This window comes from Salvelinus sp. IW2-2015, linkage group LG15 (assembly GCF_002910315.2).
Source record: "Salvelinus sp. IW2-2015 linkage group LG15, ASM291031v2, whole genome shotgun sequence".
Lineage (NCBI taxonomy): Eukaryota > Metazoa > Chordata > Actinopteri > Salmoniformes > Salmonidae > Salvelinus > Salvelinus sp. IW2-2015.
The window spans coordinates 63,605,934-63,624,605 of record NC_036855.1 but is presented as its reverse complement, the minus strand read 5'-3'; the positions used below and the strand labels follow the sequence as shown (position 1 = coordinate 63,624,605).

Below are 18,672 nucleotides of genomic sequence, written 5' to 3'. Positions count from 1 at the left end.
AAAAGCATTCCAGGGGAAGCTGGTTGAAAGAATGCCAAGAGTGTTGAAAGCTGTCATTTAGGAAAAGGGTGGCTACTTTGAAGAATCTAAAATATATTGTGATGTACAATATAATTTTTTGGGGGGTAACTACATGATTTCATAGTTTCTACAATGTAGAAAGTAGCAGAAATAAAGAAAAACCCTTGAATGAGTATGTATGTCCAAACTTTTGACTGGTACTGTATATGTTTTTATTTTCAACCTTGTTTTATTGCTCAGTCAGTAATAAATGCAGGAGGGTTCACTTAAATCAATCCTCACTGTTTCTATGATTTTGCATTATTCAATTGAATTATTCTAACTATATCCCTGTCCTTTATGTCTCCTTTTCAGTTGTATTTATTAATTGATTTATCCCAGAGGTGCTGTAGGGAAAATACACTTAAAACTATTATCTGTCTCTTGATGGTGTTCTCCCTGGATACCTCACTTTGCGTCACTTTTCACTGCAGACTGTGCCCTGTGCTCCCATCATAGAGCTGTGTCAGCACCCAGAATTATTTACACCTACAGGCTTCRGCTGCCACATAACTGGGCTGGGGGTGGGTGGATGGTGGRGGAYGGGGTGGCCTTGTMTGCTGCCAGTGGGCCCAGTAAAGTCTCCATGGCTGCCCACATGTCTATATATTATCTGGCTCGGCCACTGGGGTTCTGCGTACATGGCTGTGATTCCCAGAGGATTTGCTAAAGCCAGTCTGTGATGTGCTGGAACAATGTGAGGATGAGTCGACTAAAACCACATGACGAGTGAGAAATAGAAATGCTTTCAAGTTCATCACGTGCAGATATGTAACTGAGTCATGCCAACATACAAACATGCCAACATGCATTATACAGAGAGCACATAGAGTACGGGAAAATAACTGGTCATATACACTATCATACAGTTCAAACAGGGGTCTATGATTGAGAGCATGGGAGAAATATCCCTGTGTTGGTATTCCTAGGCTAGGAATAGATTGCACCCTAGCTCAGAGGAGGCAAAGGTCTGTGCTTCATCTCCGAACACAAGCAGATAATAAGGGCTGGGTGATAAGCCTCTTCACCCTACCCCATTTCAGGAACAAGTCAATGGGATGTGACAGGGAAGTAATGGTCAAGGGGACAGTCCGGAAAGGTTGCAGGTTAAGTCTCCCAATGTTCAGAAGGGTTTACTTCCCAAAGTCTTGAGCTAACATGAGTTAGTATGTAATACACATGTAGTACCATCATACAAATATACAAGCTTTATACCACGGCTTGGCTGAATACTCAATTCTGATTAGCAAAAGCTTATGTATAATATGTTGTGTTTGTGTGCTGCTACAGCAAAGGTTAAGCAACACGAATTGCTCTTCCAAAGTCAGTGCATCTCAGAGTATCAAATCAATGTCATTAATGCTAAAGAGTTCTTTATCAGTCTTTTTGTTTGTTTACATTGCATCCAATTCTAATTGATGTCAAATGTGCACAATGGTCAGTGAGTCCAACAGTGCGTAGAAGTCGGTGAACACAGACAGCTTTAAGAAAGGAGATCTCTGAGGACTTCGAGTGGTCATCTGTATTACCACTCCTGTAAGCATTCTGGTGATAATGATTGACAGTATCATTTAAAACGGCCCTGTTTCTAAGTGCTATGGAATGTAAAAGGTCCAGATGTGTGTGTGCAATCATTGAGTCAAAATTTGCTAATTGTCAGATTCCATTAAGACACTGGGTTTGACGTTCACATAAATGCTTTTTACAAGAGCAGCAAAAACAGTTATTGTTGATTTGAACACAAACAATAGTTATTACATTGATAACCATCTTGCATACTATATACAGTTAACTATCTCTCTCTCTCTCTCTCACTCTACCCTTCTTCAGGACTTCCACTATGTTTCTCCCTCTACAAATGGGAATATGGCCTCCTCTCCAAGTGAGACCTCCCCCCCAGCACTTCACCACTGAACTGATAAGTCAGCTTCTTCTTGACCTTTTTGACCTCGCCTGTCTTGCCATAGTTGCGAAGAGCCCGTGCCATCTTCTGGTAGGTCATTTTCTTGCGGTTGCCCTTCTGTACGCCCCACCGATGTGCCAGTGCCTCCTTGTGTTTCGAGGAGAACTGGAAGGTGCCCTTGTCCTTGTCCACCCACCAGATACTGTCCTTCATGTCCCCATTCCTCAGCAGATCCAGCAGGAACTGGTACAGACGGATCTTCTTCTTGTTGCCTATATTAATGTTGATAAAAGTACAAAATGGTTAAACCTGCAATGAATCAGTTGAGGATGTTCCCTACCTATGACCTACATGGAGTAGGATTATTGTGACCTCAGAAGCTAAATCAAACATGTGAGATATTAGGTATGCATTTATGAATTAATTCCTTACCCAATTCTCCCCTTGTTACGTGGGCGATGTGGTCCCTCAGACACTCCTCATCAGACACTTCTAGTGGAGGGCTGCGGCCTCCTGGCTCCTCGTCGTCTGAGCTCCTCATCGTCTGAGGAGAGGGGTGCAAGTAGCCCATGGCTCGAGGGTAATATGGCACCTTGGACACCACAAACAACAATAACCATGTAGTCATTACAATACAAAACCATCATTACAATTACAATGCATTATTTTTGGAGCAGTATTCACTGAGAAATTACAACTAAACAAATTAGATACCATGCTGATCATGTTATATACACAGTGAGGCGCAAGTGTTATTAATGACGGCAACCGTTTTTACTCCCCCAATCAACTATCCCCACCACAGGTGGCTGGTAGCACCTTAAATAAGGAGGACTGGCACATAGTAATGGCAGAATAAATGGAATGGTATCAAACACTCCATTCCAGCCATCATTATGAGCTGTCCTCCCCTCACCAGTCTCCTGTGAATCATCACTCCCTTGAATGTATCAAGTATCAAGTAGAGTTGAATGAATACTTAAAAAGATTCTCTCCCACATATAATGTGGGAGAAAAAGAGCTTAAATGCAGATTTACTTAAAGTTTAGTCAACTTTGTTATAAGGGCAGAAGGAATCTGATTGGTTTGGTGCAGAACAAATCCGATTGGTTTCGAACTCTGAATCTTGTAAATAACTTTGAGTTACAAGTTGTAATGTTTTAAAATCATGTTTGTGTTACAGTAGTCAAACAAATGTGACAGTATCTCTAAGATACAACTGGTCTCCTGACTTGAAGCAAAGAGTAAAATGTAGAAAACTAGCAGCCTTATGCTAAGCTAATTAGAGCAAGAAAGCTAGCTAAGCATTTAGCAACCTCTTAGCTACTCATGTTGAATTTATAAATATAATATTGAGTCATAGAATATAACTAGCTAGGTCTTGAATGTACCTGTAAATCCCATTTACTTTGTCAAAGTATTTAGTTGAATAAGCTATATAAACTTCTGGGGGAAGAAAAGTAAAATGCTAAGCTAAATGTAGCTTAGCTGAGCAGAGACCTACCTCCTACTAATGTTGAATTATAAAATAAAAATAGCTAGCAAGTTAGGTCTCAAATCTGCCAGTAGGTCAGTTAATATTTGTTTTATTAAAAGTTTAGTTGAATAAGCGATATCAACAACAAAAAATGGAACAGACTGTTTATGCTACCCTGGGGGCAGAAATGTGAGTTTGGGTCAAGATCACTTGGTGCCCTAAGGGTAGACTTTAAGCAGACTGGAATAAACTGTTTAAATTCTTCCCCGGGGGCACTAATGTTAATTTGGGTTAAGATCACTTTGGTGCCCTAAGGGCAACCATGGACATATGGTCATTTCCATGTAAAAGGACCCATGAGCAACAACATGTGAAGTTCATAGGAGAAATTAAGACAGATATACATTTTTCAACCATTTTCCATCCTAAAAATTACAATAATGTTGAAGTAAAGACTCCTGCCAACTAATATCAACACTTTCATATTTACATGTTTCTGCCTTCTATAAGTTTAAGAACATTGCCCTGTGCTTTGAAATTCCGTTACCAAAACCCCACATATCTTTAAGATATTTTCTAATTTCTCTCCTTCATGAGGAGGGAGGATAATGAAAGTTCACAGAAGTAACAAGTAAAGGTAAACCTATCAATTATTATAGTGTTTTTACTGATATCAATTTTGTTAATAAATTATTATGTGATAAAATCTCTAAATTCTGTTACCAAATTGATAATGGAACTTCCCAAAAATCGGTAATGGGATTTATGCAATTTAACTGGCTACAATGGGAAATCACAGTAGTCACAAACCACAATTGGGTTCACAAGTTTGGACAACACAGTACTATACAGTACAGTAAATAAAAGTAGAGTAGAGTTTAGTACAGTAAAGAAAAAGCACATTTCCAAGCAAATTTGGTCTCGTTTGGGGGCAGAGCTCATTAAAATAATAGCCGTTGTGTAGAATAATCCCCAAATATGCGAAGGAGGATATTGCATATGTATACCTTTGTGTACCTATTTAGGATAGATCCCCATGAAGGGAATGACATTCATATCCATAATTAAGCATTTCTGTGTAGTACAAATCAGGGACCCATGATGAAACTTTGTTACCGCAATTAATTTACCCGGTGTAAATCCACTTCACTTATTGTAGTTCCATAACCAAAATAGATTTTTTCAAAGTCAAGGTGTCGTGCCATAGCTGACACCCCATTATTTCTGCAGACATTGTTGAATCCTAATTCTGAATTCTTAATTCTGAGTTTTTGGAAAATGTGGACACATAAAAAACTGAGGGAGATTTTACAGAAATTCTGATACCAAACTTTGAATCTGTACAGTTCTTCCAGTAAATGTGTTTTTGTTAAATTTTCTGTGTAATTGTTAAATGTAGCCCTTGTGCATAGAGTCCTTGTGCACTGTATGGTTTGTTAAACTTTAAAATAAATCAGTTTTGTTTGGCATACATTTTAAGTGAAAAATCTGAGTCGTGGAATTGCCCTTTTCTAAATCCTATGGTTATCTTCACCCAAACTAACATTTACTGGCATATTTGAGACCTAGCAAGCTAGCACTGTTTAGCTGAGCATTTTATATTGATGCCCCTGGAGTAGCATAACTATCCATCCCTGTTGTTTTTTGTCATATAGCTTATTCAACTTAACATTTCAATAAAGCAAATGTTACCTGACTTACTTGTATATTTGACACCTAATTAGCTATAGTAGTTATATTTTTTAATTCAACATGAGTAGCTAAGAGGTTGCTAAATGCTTAGCTAACTAGCTTGCTCTGATTATCTTAGCATGTCACTGCTAGCTTGCTGCATTTGACTCTGTTTCAAGTCAGGAGACCAGTTGTATCTTAGAGGTATTGTCACATTTGTCTGACTACCCATAATAACAACTTTTAACTCAAAGTTTTATTTTCATGATTCTCAGTTCAAACCTTCGCCATGTTTTTAAGAGTAGTATATCTGTTAACCTTGACCTGTTCTTGACAATATAATCATCTCAAGTTAGCCCAGTGGTGGAAAAGATTATAGGGCACCGCCCCGCTGCATGAGGTGTGATGTGTGGTTGCTGTTATAGCAGTTTGAATGTTTGGCCGTGCAAAATCCTGTCCAAACATTCAGCACACAGTTCTAAAAACTCACTGTTTCTACTCTGAGGCAGTATAATCAGTTCCATTCACAAATAGAAAAGGCATCTTTAAGGATATTCTCATCCACACTCATTAGTTAATGCTCTCTGTTTAAAGTGTAATATTTACAATGTTACAATGTAAGATTTTACAATAAGAAGACTGACAATGATTTGAGTGTGTGTGTGTGTGTGTGTGTGTGTGTGTGTGTGTTGTTGTGTGTGGTGTGTGTGTGGTGTGTGTGTGTGTGTGTGTGTGTGTGTGTGTGTGTGTGTGTGTGTGTGTGTGTGTGTGTGTGTGTGTGTGTGTGTGTGTGTGTGACATAATGTTGGGGAGGCCACTTCTGGTTAAAAAAAGAATTATTTGTTCATCAGCCGTTAGTGAGTTGGCAGATTATTGTTCTGTAGCAACACCAGCAGGCCCCAGTTAGGAAAAGGCCACAATGTCAAACCACCTGTGTGTAGGCGCACCCTACATCCTCCACGCAACACAGCTCACCAGTAACAAACAGTAGCCCAGATACATTTTCATTGTCATATCTTTATCTGAGCCATTTTATCTGAAGCCAGATGGTTGATTTTATGTTTACCTGTTATTAAACCTTTCTGAAGCATTGCTATTGCACTAGAGGGGACATGTAAACAAGTTCTGCTACTTGCTTTAGTCCTGAACATTCAGAACATTCTCTATTAGTCATGTACACTACATCTGCTTGAAAAGAATGACCAACTCCAACGCTCTGTCTGTGTTAGAGGAAAAGAGGGGTCAGGGGGTGGGCTCACCGGTGGAAGTAGGGCATGGTTGTGTCCCCCAAGGCCAGGGTCCAGAGAGAGAGTGTCAACATCGCTGTAACGAGCCATACTGGGTAGATGTAGTTGCTGGACACTCTGGAGCTCAGTGAAGTGGCCCTCTGGCAGGTTGTCAAAGTCCAGAGGATGAGCATGATGAGTGGTGTGATAGTCCCAGTGATCTGAACAGAGAGAAACATTTTAGTTGTTCATAGAGTAAGAGGTAGGTGTACACTAAATGGCAATGTTCAGATGGCATTGAATAGAGAAAACCTATTTGACTACAGATTCCAAATACACAATGTATGCTATTTGTTTAAAAAGTGTTCAGCAAAATATTTTAGGCAGTTTCCTGTTCACACATCTTTGCTTTGGCAGTTGTCTTTTTCTTTCTTTTTAGCCCGAATGTCACAAATATGTTAAAACGTTCCGCATGTACACATGTTTTAGTGATCTGTTGTGTTCGGTCCTGACACTGCACCAGAGACTTGCCATTATTATTTTGTAATAATTTAGTTTGTTAAATGGAGCAAATCCTATATAATTCTACAGCTCGTACTAGTAAATACCAGTTTATTCTTGGCAGTAGGATCAGTTGATTACAGGAGAAAATACAACTGAACCTCTCCATTTCAATAAACCCCAGGGGGGAAAGTTGTTCTACGACTGTAGGTTGAGCGCCTGACAGAAATGGCATCTGTTTCCTGTACTCCATGGGGGCAACATGGTTGGCTCCAGCTGCAGTGTCTTGATACCTTTTATGTACAGTATTGTCTTTAATATAGCTACTGTGTGTGATTTCCTCAGGCCTGGTCAAACACATATCTAGTTGGGCCGGCACTATTCACTTCCGTATAAGTGATTTTCAGATTGTCTATTTAATCTACAATTATGTGATGGTAAGTTCATCAGAGAAAGGGACATTTAAAAAGTATATCATTGTATCATAGTTATCAAGATTATCAATAGATAATACAAGAGGTATTAATACTAGGAAAAATGTTGTAGTGTTTTAAAGCTCACCTCCTTGACTCTCTGCATCGATGACATACGGATATGAATATTCTGACATCTGTTGTCTATAGATGTCGGGTTCGTACATGTCTTCTGATGGCTGTCAAAACAAAAATAATATCCTCAACTGAAATCATAACAAAACTTCACATAATGTTTTACTATTGTTTCCAAGGAACTGACACTCAACATCTATTACAAATTGCTTTCTTCCCTTGATAATGTTTGTTGATAATGACATTGTTGAACAACATTTTGAGCTTTTTAAACTTCATTGACATTTACTATAATACTTTTGCTGGGTTTTTTTCATGGTCGGTCATGACCTTACAAAATGGATTTTTGTGAAACAAAACATATTGTTAGTTGTATAAACTATTATGTTAGAAATATTGTTCTTTTGCCAGTATGTAGACCACAAAAGTACCAACATTGTGTACCAGTTTAAGAGTTTGAAAATTAATGACGTTAATGCATTTTCTGTATAAGTATATCCTGTGGTATATAAACAAGTACATAAACTCAACAAATCACCACATACCTGTATATACTTGGGCCTATAACTGAATTAACACAAATTGTTTGACTCATTGTGTACTTACAGGACCAGGTGAGATGAGGTACCCCTCCATTCTGTACGGATGCAACATGAAGGCTTCTTCTTGAACCGACCTACTTCAGGCACTTAGCTTGCAATTGTTTCTCACACTCTTTCAAAACTTTTCCCGCACCATTGCACAACGTTTACCAAATTTCCTCTCACCAAACGAAACCCAAAATGTCTCCCTCTGCCTACACAACTTTATCCACTTGTAAGCCAAGCTATTCTCTGAGACTCAAATTCTGTCTAATAAAATAAAATAAAATAGCCCTACTCAATGACTGAAAATTAAAAGGGAACCTGATATTTTGACTTCTGTATATCTTTGTGGGTGTACACATCTCAGTGTGTCTGGTGGCGGTTCCTGGTCATTGGTGATTTGTCAGGGGGAGATTCTAACATCTCACATTTATTAAGGCTCAATTGTGTCGCCTCCCAAACCAGCCAATCATTTCAAGGCCTGTCTTAACTGTCAGTCTTCTAGCATAGCATCATCTGTCAGTGGATAGTATCTTTGCATCTCATTGTGACCAAATTTTGCCAACCAAATTAAATGTGTTTTTTTTGTGTGGCTAAAGTGCAGGTATCCATATTCATATACCTTGCATACACTATGGAAATCTAGATGAATATTACAAATATCATATTAAACATGTTTAGCATGTTTCAATGCCAGATACCTAAACATTGTCATTTCACATTTTAAACTGGTTTAATTCCTACTTCTCAGACCAGTATCAGTGTGTACATTGGATTTGGTTTTCAGCAAGGTTCGGCACTTGGACCCCTGTTATTCCCTATACTATGCTATCCCTTCAGATAAACTGGTCTAAATATGTCAATTAAAAAACAAACCAGTAGCTTGAGTTCTAACCATATCAATGAAATAATGACTCACATACATCGATGAATTCTTCTATATTTCTATCCAAACAACTGTTTTATCTGTGTGTAGATTAGCTGGACAGATAAAATCATGCCACTTCCTTTTTGCAATCCTGCAACAGCTGTGGAGATTAAGGGAGAGGAGATAAAACACCTCCTGTGACAATAGTAGTGTTGGTGGGGGGATTCTTGAGAAATCGCAAATATAATATTTTCTGACCAAATGTGTTTTTCTCACCAAAATATTCTTCTTCACAATGAGTACAGTGTACAGTAGCTCTGCTACTAGACTCAGATGACCCTCTCTCCTGACCCTATGGTCTGGTTTACAGGACACAGTATGAGAATGCTTTTTTATCCAAGACTAGGCAGTGTCTGGGAATCCAGCCCTATCTGTCTCAGGTATCTCTCCCTGACATAACATCTCTGTTTTAACTTGAAGAAAAGTGAGGACACAAGCCAAGCCTCCACTGACAGGCTTGTGTAGGTTTGGACAGCGGAAGAGTGCATCAGTCTGATAATGACCAGACACTTGAAATACTGTAGACAGTAAGATCCAAATCGCACTGAAGATAATTTCGGAATGATTATTATATTCCCTTGGTTGTTCAAAGCTTAATATAACACACAACCAAAAACCCTGTAGTCAAATTTGCTTTATTATGGATGTCCATGTATTCTATTGTTTTTCCTCTCCTTCATCTCTATCAAACACTATGTTGAATTTTCTATGAATTGTTATAACCTTATCTGATGTTTTGATGTGCTACGTAGCACCAAATACAGTGCGTTCTTTGTTTAATAATCAACATTAACAAAGGCAAACAATCAGTTTGACTTGGTTGCGGTATAACAATCTTAATTTGGTAGACCTGTACATACGTGGCTTTTCAGTTTGCCTTGCTTGCATGGTCTGGGGTTATAATTTGAGTCCCCTGCATCCTTCTACCACTTGTAGGTCTGCTGAAACCACACAGCCTGTCCATGGCCCCCATGTTAATCACAGCTGTCTGAGCTAAACTGATGACATTTTGTATTAATACACTATGTGCGTTACAGCAAGCCCAGCACGCTATTTTCACCACGGCTATTTTCAGTGCACACAACGACTCTTTTTTTGAATATATATTTTTTTCTCTAACACAAAAATATGCTGCTTTGTCAGGAATCATTCAGGTTTCCCAGATCTGTTTAAAACTATTAGGTGGAGATCGGTGGACATCTCAGTAAGAGGTCGGTCCCTCAGCCTCATGGACAGCACTATAGTTAGTTTGACGAGTATGATATACTGTAATTTCTGTTCCCCTGTACCTTGCTTTACAAAGTACATCCACATACATGTCTACTACATAAGGCTTCAGATTACTAGGCCTTCGACAGCTAAGAACAAGATGAAACCTAAACAGGCATCATTGTGCTCATCCCATTTTGGGAAAGACAAGAACACACTTTCAATTCTGTGTTTGAATGAATGGCTCAATACATAAAATGTGTGTTTCTCACAATGTAAAAAGTTACAGGAAATAGGCAGATAACATTCAAACAGAATCAGGCCTATAATTTGGTTTTACATTTCTACTGTTAGTCAACTTCAGTCTTGACCATCATCATTTTCAGCATCACACATGCACGCACACACACACACACTCACACCCCCACACACACACCACTATGTAAAAGAGGAACTGGGAAATTCTCTTTTAGATTCAGTTCCTTATGGGGGGGTTGCTGTGAATGACTCCATTTGTGTGTCTAAACTTCAGTATGATCTAGGCCGCAAAACTTAAAATATAAATATATAGGGGTATTTCAGTGATTGTCTTGTCTGATCACATTGGGCCTTTTCATACAGTAAGGAAACATAATACGTATCGTATATTATCAGTCCCTGACAGATCAGACCAGCTTCTTTCTTTGGTAAAACACAGTAAATAAAATGTCTACTGTGTTTGGTTTCCACCAACGACTTGTGGACAAAGAGCCTGGACCCAGATAAAGTATTTTACTGGAATATAAATACTTAATTAATGGCAATACTTTATAAAACATGCTTTTTAATACAAGACTAGGTCTGGGAAACCAGCCCAGAAGTTCAGTGTGTAATTTTGCTACAGGCACACGGATGCTGTGTTTACTGTATCACGTGCACCCATGGACGCTTTGGTTTTAGGCTACGAAAGCGAGTGACTGAGTACTCGACAACCTGAGATGTCTGAATGCAGTTATATTCACAAGATGCATATCTCTGATGGCTAAAGCATCCTTATAAGCAAGCAGTCACATTGACACCTCTTACTTCACAGCCCGCTATGTCTTTAATACCCTGAGTTCTCAGGGCCACAGTGTGACATTAGTACTCATTTAGCAATACAGAAAATACACTGGAGCGAGGATCAGTCAGGGTCTCAACTTACTGTTTTGAGTTAGAATAGTAGAATACACAAGGTGCAATTTCGAAAATGTGGTTTTGCATCAGCAGTTTTTCTATTGTTATGTCAGTCACTGACAGTCAGTCAATTAGCCCCTGTCAGCTAAATATTTTTGGGATTGTTAAGTTAGTCTAGCTACTGTATCTAAACTTCTAGTAATCATGGTCCAATTACAATCTGGGGAGCCCCGATTGATTTTGTTTGTCACTCTTACTCAAATATCATGTTAAAAACTGCAAACATTTATCTCCACCCATGGCAAAATTAGTAGAATTGCATGAAAAGTTACATATTGCAGCTTACATTTTTTTCTCTCTGCTGCAAAATATTTTGCTTGCAAGGTGGCACCCCCCCACCCAAAATGTTTTTTGCTTAGGGCCCCCAAAAGCAGAGTCTTTTGCAACTGACTGCATGTGTGGGTATGGATGTGGGTACGCAGACCGAGTTCAGATTTTTTGTGGCCCCCATCCCCATCAAAGTTGCCCATCCCTGGTCTAAACTAATTTGAGTTAATTTTTTATTTTTTACAGGCTACAGTTGAAGTCGGAAGTTTACATACACTTAGGTTGGGGTCATTAAAACTCGTTTTCAACCACTCCACATATTTCTGGTTAACAAACTATAGTTTTGGCAAGTTGGTTAGGACATCTACTTTGTGCATGACACAAGTAATTTTTCCAATAATTGTTTACAGACAGATTATTTCACTTATAATTCACTGTATCACAATTCCAGTGGGTCAGAAGTTTACATACACGAAGTTGACTGTGCCTTTAAACAGCTTGGAAAATTCCAGAAAATGATGCCATGGCTTTAGAAGCTTCAGATAGGCTAATTGACATCATTTGAGTCAATTGTAGGTGTACCTGTGTATGTATTTCAAGGCCTACCTTCAAACTCATTGTCTCTTTGCTTGACATCATAGGAAAATCAAAAGAAATCAGCCAAGACCTCAGAAAAAGAATTGTAGACCTCCGCAAGTCTGGTTCATCCTTGGGAGCAATTTCCAAATGCCTGAAGGTACCACGTTCATCTGTACAAACAATAGTACCCAAGTATAAACAACATGGAACCACGCAGCTGTCATACCGCTTAGGGCCCCCAACAGCCTAGAGTCTTTTGCAAGAAGATGCGTTCTGTCTCCTAGAGATGAAAGTACTTTGGTGTGAAAAGTGCAAATCAATCCCAGAACAGCAAAAGACCTTGTGAAGATGCTGGAGAAAACATGTACAAAAGTATCTACATTCACAGTAAAACGAGTCCTATATCGACATAACCTGAAAGGCCGCTCAGCAAGGAAGAAGCCACTGCTCCAAAACCGCCATAAAAAAGCCGGACTACGGTTTGCAACTGCACATGGGGACAAAGATTGTACTTCTTGGAGAAATATCCTCTGGTCTGATGAAACAAAAATAGAACTGTTTGGCCATAATGACCATTGTTATGTTTGGAGGAAAAGGGGGAAGCTTGCAAGCTGAAGAACACCATCCCAACCGTGAAGCACGGGCATGGCAGCATCATGTTGTGGGAGTGCTTTGTTGCAGGAGGGACTTGTGCACTTCACAAAATAGATGGAATCATGAGGAAGGAAGATTATGTGGATATATTGAAGCAACATCTCAAGCCATCAGTCAGGAAGTTAAAGCTTGGTCGGAAATGGGTCTTCCAAATGGACAATGACCCCAAGCATACTTCCAAAGTTGTGGGAAAATGGCTTAGGGACAACAAAGTCAAGGTATTGGAGTGGCCATCACAAAACCCTGACCTCAATCCTATAGAAAATGTGTGGGCAGAACTGAAAAAGCATGTGCGAGCAAGGAGGCCTACAAACCGGACTCAGTTACATCATCTCTGTCAGGAGGAATGGGCCAAAATTCACCCAACTTATTGTGGGAAGCTTGTGGAAGGCTACCCGAAATGTTTGACCCAAGTTAAACAATTTAAAGGCAATGCTACCAAATACTAATTGAGTGTATGTAAACTTCTGACCCGCTGGGAATGTGATGCAAGAAATAAAAGCTGAAATAAATCATTCTCTCTACTATTATTCTGACATTTCACATTCTTAAAATAAAGTGGTGATTCACTGACATTTTCAACATGTCCCTGATTGAGTCTATAATACCAACATGTGTCAAGCAGACCACCATATTCCCTGTGCCCAAGAACACAAAGGCAACCTGCCTAAATGACTACAGACCCGTAGCACTCACGTCCGTAGCCATGAAGTGCTTTGAAATGTTGGTAATGGCATCAACACCATTATCCTAGAAACCCTAGACCCACTCCAATTTGCATACCGCCCAAACAGATCCACAGATTATGCAATCTCTATTGCACTCCACTCTGCCCTTTCCCCCCTAGACAAAAGTAACACTTATGTGAGAATGCTATTTATTGACTACAGCTCAGCGTTCAACACCATAGTACCCTCAAAGCTCATCACTAAGCTAAGGATCCTGGGACTAAACACCTTCCTCTGCAATTGGATCCTGGACTTCCTGACGGGCCGCCCCCAGGTGGTGAGAGTAGGTAGCAACACATCTGCCACGCTGATCCTCAACACTGGAGCTCCCCAGGGGTGCGTGCTCAGTCCTCTGCTGTACTCCCTGTTCACCCATGACTGCATGGCCAGGCACTCCAACACCATCATTAAGTTTGCAGATGACACAACAGTGGTAGGCCTGATCACCGACAACGACGAGACAGCCTATAGGGTTGAGGTCAGAGACGTGGCCAGGTGGTGCCAGCATAACAACCTATCCCTCAACGTAACCAAAACTAAGGAGATGATTGTGGACTACAGGAAAAGGAGGACCGAGCACGCCCCCATTCTCATCGATGGGGCTGTAGTGGAGCAGGTTGAGAGCTTCAAGTTCCTTGGTGTCCACATCAACAACAAACTAGAATGATCCAAACACACCAAGACAGTCGTGAAGAGGGCACGACAAGCCTATTCCCCCTCAGGAAACTAAAAAGATTTGGCATGGGTCCTGAGATCCTCAAAAGGTTCTACAGCTGCAACATCGAGAGCATCCTGACTGGTTGCATCACTGCCTGGTACGGCAATTGCTCGGCCTCTGACCGCAAGGCACTACAGAGGGTAGTGCGTACGGCCCAGTACATCACTGGGGCTAAGCTGCCTGTCATCCAGGACCTCTACACCAGGCAGTGTCAGAGGAAGGCCCTAAAAATTGTCAAAGACCCCAGCCACCCCAGTCATAGACTATTCTCTCTACTACCGCATGGCAAGCGGTACCGGAGTGCCAAGTCTAGGATAAAAAGGCTTCTCAACAGTTTTTACCCCCAAGCCATAAGACTCCTGAACAGGTAATCAAATGGCTACCCGGACTATTTGCATTGTGTGCCCCCCCCAACCCCTCTTTTTACGCTGCTGCTACTCTTTGTTTATCATATTTGCATAGTCACTTTAACTATACATTCATGTACATACTACCTCAATTGGGCTGACCAACCAGTGCTCCTGCACATTGGTTAACCGGGCTATCTGCATTGTGTCCCACTCACCACCCGCCAACCCCTCTTTTACGCTACTGCTACTCTCTGTTCATCATATATGCATAGTCACTTTAACCATATCTACATGTACATACTACCTCAATCAGCCTGACTAACCGTAGCCTCGCTACTTTTATAGCCTCGCTACTGAATATAGCCTGTCTTTTTACTGTTGTTTTATTTCTTTACCTAACTATTGTTCACCTAAAACCTTTTTTGCACTATTGGTTAGAGCCTGTAAGTAAGCATTTCACCGTAAGGTCTACACCTGTTGTATTCTGCGCGAGTGACAAATAAACTTTGATTTGATTTGATTTTGATTTGAACCTAACTGACCTAAAACAGGGATTTTTTACTAGGATTAAATGTCAGGAATTATGAAAAACTGAGTTTAAATGTATTTGGCTAAAGTGTATGTAATCTTCCGACTTCAACTGTATAATAGTGGCAAAAGTATTCTTACGGTTTGCAAAATAGTCACAATGTAGGCCTACATTTCTAGTCAGGACTATATCTGGCTTTAACTGATACCTTTGATTACTTATATGTCATAATCTGTCAGTTTAATTCGGACAGACAGAGAGCCTCTACCAGACCTCTGTGGCCTCACACTTTCGGGTCACGAGAACGTACCCACAGACCCTCTCACAAGGGGATGACATGCATGACCACTGACTGTGGAAAACAGGATACATAGACCGTCGCAACAGGAAATGTTGCACTCCGTCTATCTATTCTGTTTGACCAAAATTTCTCCAGATCAATGTCCACACTGTGCTGGTTTTGACATAATTTACGTAATCATCCTCTGACAAACTCTCTTGAACAACTAGAGTAATTTAGCTTGAATAGTTGGAAACATGTTATAGCCCAGTAAAACATTCGCTCACACTTTATTTGGATAGTCCGGATTTTCCAACTCATTATGTTGATAAGCAACTTCTTGCTAAGGTCATGATTAGGGTTAGGTTCAGAATAAGGGTTAGGATAATGGTTAGGCTTAGAGCTAAGGTTAGTAGATAGTTAGTTGAAATGTTACTGATGCTGTCTGTAGAGCATCTACAGATGGACTATCCAAACAGTGTTACCAAACATTCTTCATTCTAGTTATTATTTAAAGAGTACTGTTATTAGTTTTGATGTGATAACAACATATTCTAAACCAAGTAATTACATTTAGAAGAAACAAATGAAGACAAATGTGGACACAAAGTATTAGCTGCCAGTGATGAACATAGGTCTACTGCCTAGATGTTAGCTAAAGATAACTTTTAAAGGTACATTTTTACTCTTGATGTAACCCATTGACTCTCAGTCAAAGATACAATATACTATTAATGATCAACAAGAGTAAATTAGCATTTATTTTTCAACAACTTATTATGCAAGACTATCAAATCAAATAATGGATAAGGATATAATGCAAACAACTAACCCAGTGATCTACAAAGGCCAAATTTCCTCTGTCATTACATCAACTCTTTCCTTCATTCAATAAAAAGTAGCAAGAATACCAACACTAGTTATACAGATATATCTCTGAGCTGAAACCAGCAGAAAAACATATTTCATAACATTACAATCTGTATCAAAGGATGCTCATGGGAAGAAACGCCTCCTGTCTCTCTCAGTCCAGCCAGCCTCACTCTTACCGTCACTCTCATAAGTCTTCCAGGAGCAGCATGGATAGTAGTACGCTCTCTGTGAATGCAGGAGAATCCCATTGAGTCGGTTAAAGCAAATTGCCACAGAGGGCAAGAAATCTGAGATTTCTATAACTCACTGAATTAACTAGGGAACTAAAAACTTCCTTAATTTGACCAATTTAAGATGAAACTCAAAAGATTTTCTTCTTCTTCTCCTTCTCCTTCTTCCTTAAACCAGATGGTAACTAAACAGCTTGCCACAAAGCAAAGCTTGATTAGAGGTAGTGGTCGATGTAGTCGTCTGTGATCTGATTTCTGCTCCCTCTGTGGAGCCACTTGCTCCTTCCAGGCCTTATACTGCAGGTGCAATCCAGTAGTATGCCATAGACTCCATTAGATTACCATATGATGAACTGAACACCAAGGGCCCTTATTGATTTGGATGTATATCAGAGAGTTGTTTATAATAGAACGGAGTGGACACACTGCTACGGGCGTGGGTTATCCAGATGTAAGTCGTAGTTATTTGTTTTGTCTACTGTCTACCAAGATAATAAATAACTGGTTGTATGCATATGCCGGAGGATAATCAGAATATCAGATCCCAAAAAAACATTCTCGAAAAAGAGAGCAACTGTCAAGAAAATTATGGTTTTGAGGGCATGGCCTGGATAGACAGGCTGCAGAGAGGACCCTGACCCTGTTTTACTCCCTGACTGTCACCAGCAGTTTCGTTGGCCGTCATCTCTTTCACAATGACATGGAGCCGACCCTGACAGGCGTGCAAGGGAACATCCAGATTTCTCACTTCTTATTCCCGATTCCTCATTTTCCCCCAATGCACTCGGCTTTACAAGATCCAACCATCAGACAAGGCTTGGATAGAAGACAAAGTTAAATCACATGGCCGATTGACAAGCACGCACACACGCACGCACGTGTGCACACAAACACACACTATGTTTTCCATTAAACTCTGCTTCATGGACCCTTGTCCCAACAGCCATAAGTTCCTCTTTCTATATGCATTGCTCAAGTCAGGCAGGGATGACTCATAGTGCGAACATTATTCATGTTTTCTGTTATCTTAACCTCTCACAAACAATCTGCATGTGTTTTCAAGGCCCTCGTGTGTCCATTGTGTTGCACAAAACAGTAAAAAAATTTTTTTCAAGATGGTAGGGATAAAAACACAGCAAACAGAGGCCATAGAAGGCACAGTATGTGGGTATGTACGGGTGTATTGTGGTGGAAGGTGGGGTGTGTGTTTTTGTGTTTGGAAAAGTTGAAAATGCCAGAGCCCATATGTGTCTGCAAGCAGGAGTTGTGACAGAGAGAGCTTTCAATTTTGTGCAAATATGGGATATACATTTTAAAATAGATTATAAATATTGCCTGATCATGATGGAGCGGTCCCCAACCCTGTACCCTAGATACCCACCTGAGCGACCCACACACTAAGGAGAAATCCTTATCTGTTTCATCGGCGTACTGCAAGTAGCCTATATCCAGCCAAGACAGAAAAATAAAGGTGGTCAGTGACCCACTAAAGCAGCACTGCCCCCTCAAGTGTCTGAGCCTGCCTGGCAGGATTGGTCCAATAAAGCCAAAGCCCCCGGATGGCTGAGCACAATATACAAGGAATTTCTCAAAGCTGCTAATGAGAACCTTGATGACCTTGTACCTAGTCAGTAGGGATTATGCTAGGGTGCCCCCACCCAGGTAGTGGCAGTGCTGGCAACACTAGCTACAGTTACCCTTGGGGAGGGGGTCACACTTGAACAATCAGAGAAGGGGCAAATTATTGTGGCCCCTGTGGCACAAATTGGAAAATATTCACAACAGGGAACCAGTGTGTGTGTTTCAGGGTAGAGGGGTGTATCTGAACGCCATCAATTAGGACTTTACATTGGTTAATCATTCTCCCCATTGTTGCTCAATTTGCATGCCTTCTCAAACAGCTACAATTGTGCAGTTGAAGTTGGAAGTTAACATACACCTTAGCCAAATACATTTAAACTCAATTTTTCACAATTCCTGACATTTAATCAGAGTAAAAATCATAAGGTCAGTTAGGATCACCACTTTATTTTAAGAGTGTCAAATGTCAGAATAATAGTAGAAAGAATGATTTATTTCAGCTTTTATTTCTTGCATCACATTCCCAGTGGGTCAGAAGTTTACATACACTCAATTAGTATT

The 18,672-nt window shown here is 40.1% G+C and overlaps 1 protein-coding gene across 2 annotated transcripts; it reads right to left on the bottom strand.

The window, feature by feature from the left end:
- Positions 1–190: 190 nt before the first annotated feature.
- LOC111974943 (transcription factor PU.1) lies at positions 191–16,572 on the bottom strand. Of its 2 annotated transcripts, none has more exons than XM_024003036.2 (5): positions 16,477–16,572; positions 7,400–7,490; positions 6,371–6,558; positions 2,396–2,555; positions 191–2,235 (listed from the first exon to the last, which is right to left on the bottom strand). In XM_024003036.2, exons 1-5 carry the CDS (start codon positions 16,546–16,548, stop codon positions 1,913–1,915), a joined length of 834 nt encoding a protein of 277 aa, XP_023858804.1. In that variant the 5' UTR covers positions 16,549–16,572; the 3' UTR covers positions 191–1,912. The 2 variants fall into 2 exon arrangements, with proteins under 2 accessions (XP_023858804.1, XP_023858805.1); XM_024003037.2 differs by lacking the exon at positions 16,477–16,572 and adding an exon at positions 7,993–8,083.
- Between the last annotated feature and the right edge of the window lie 2,100 nt (positions 16,573–18,672).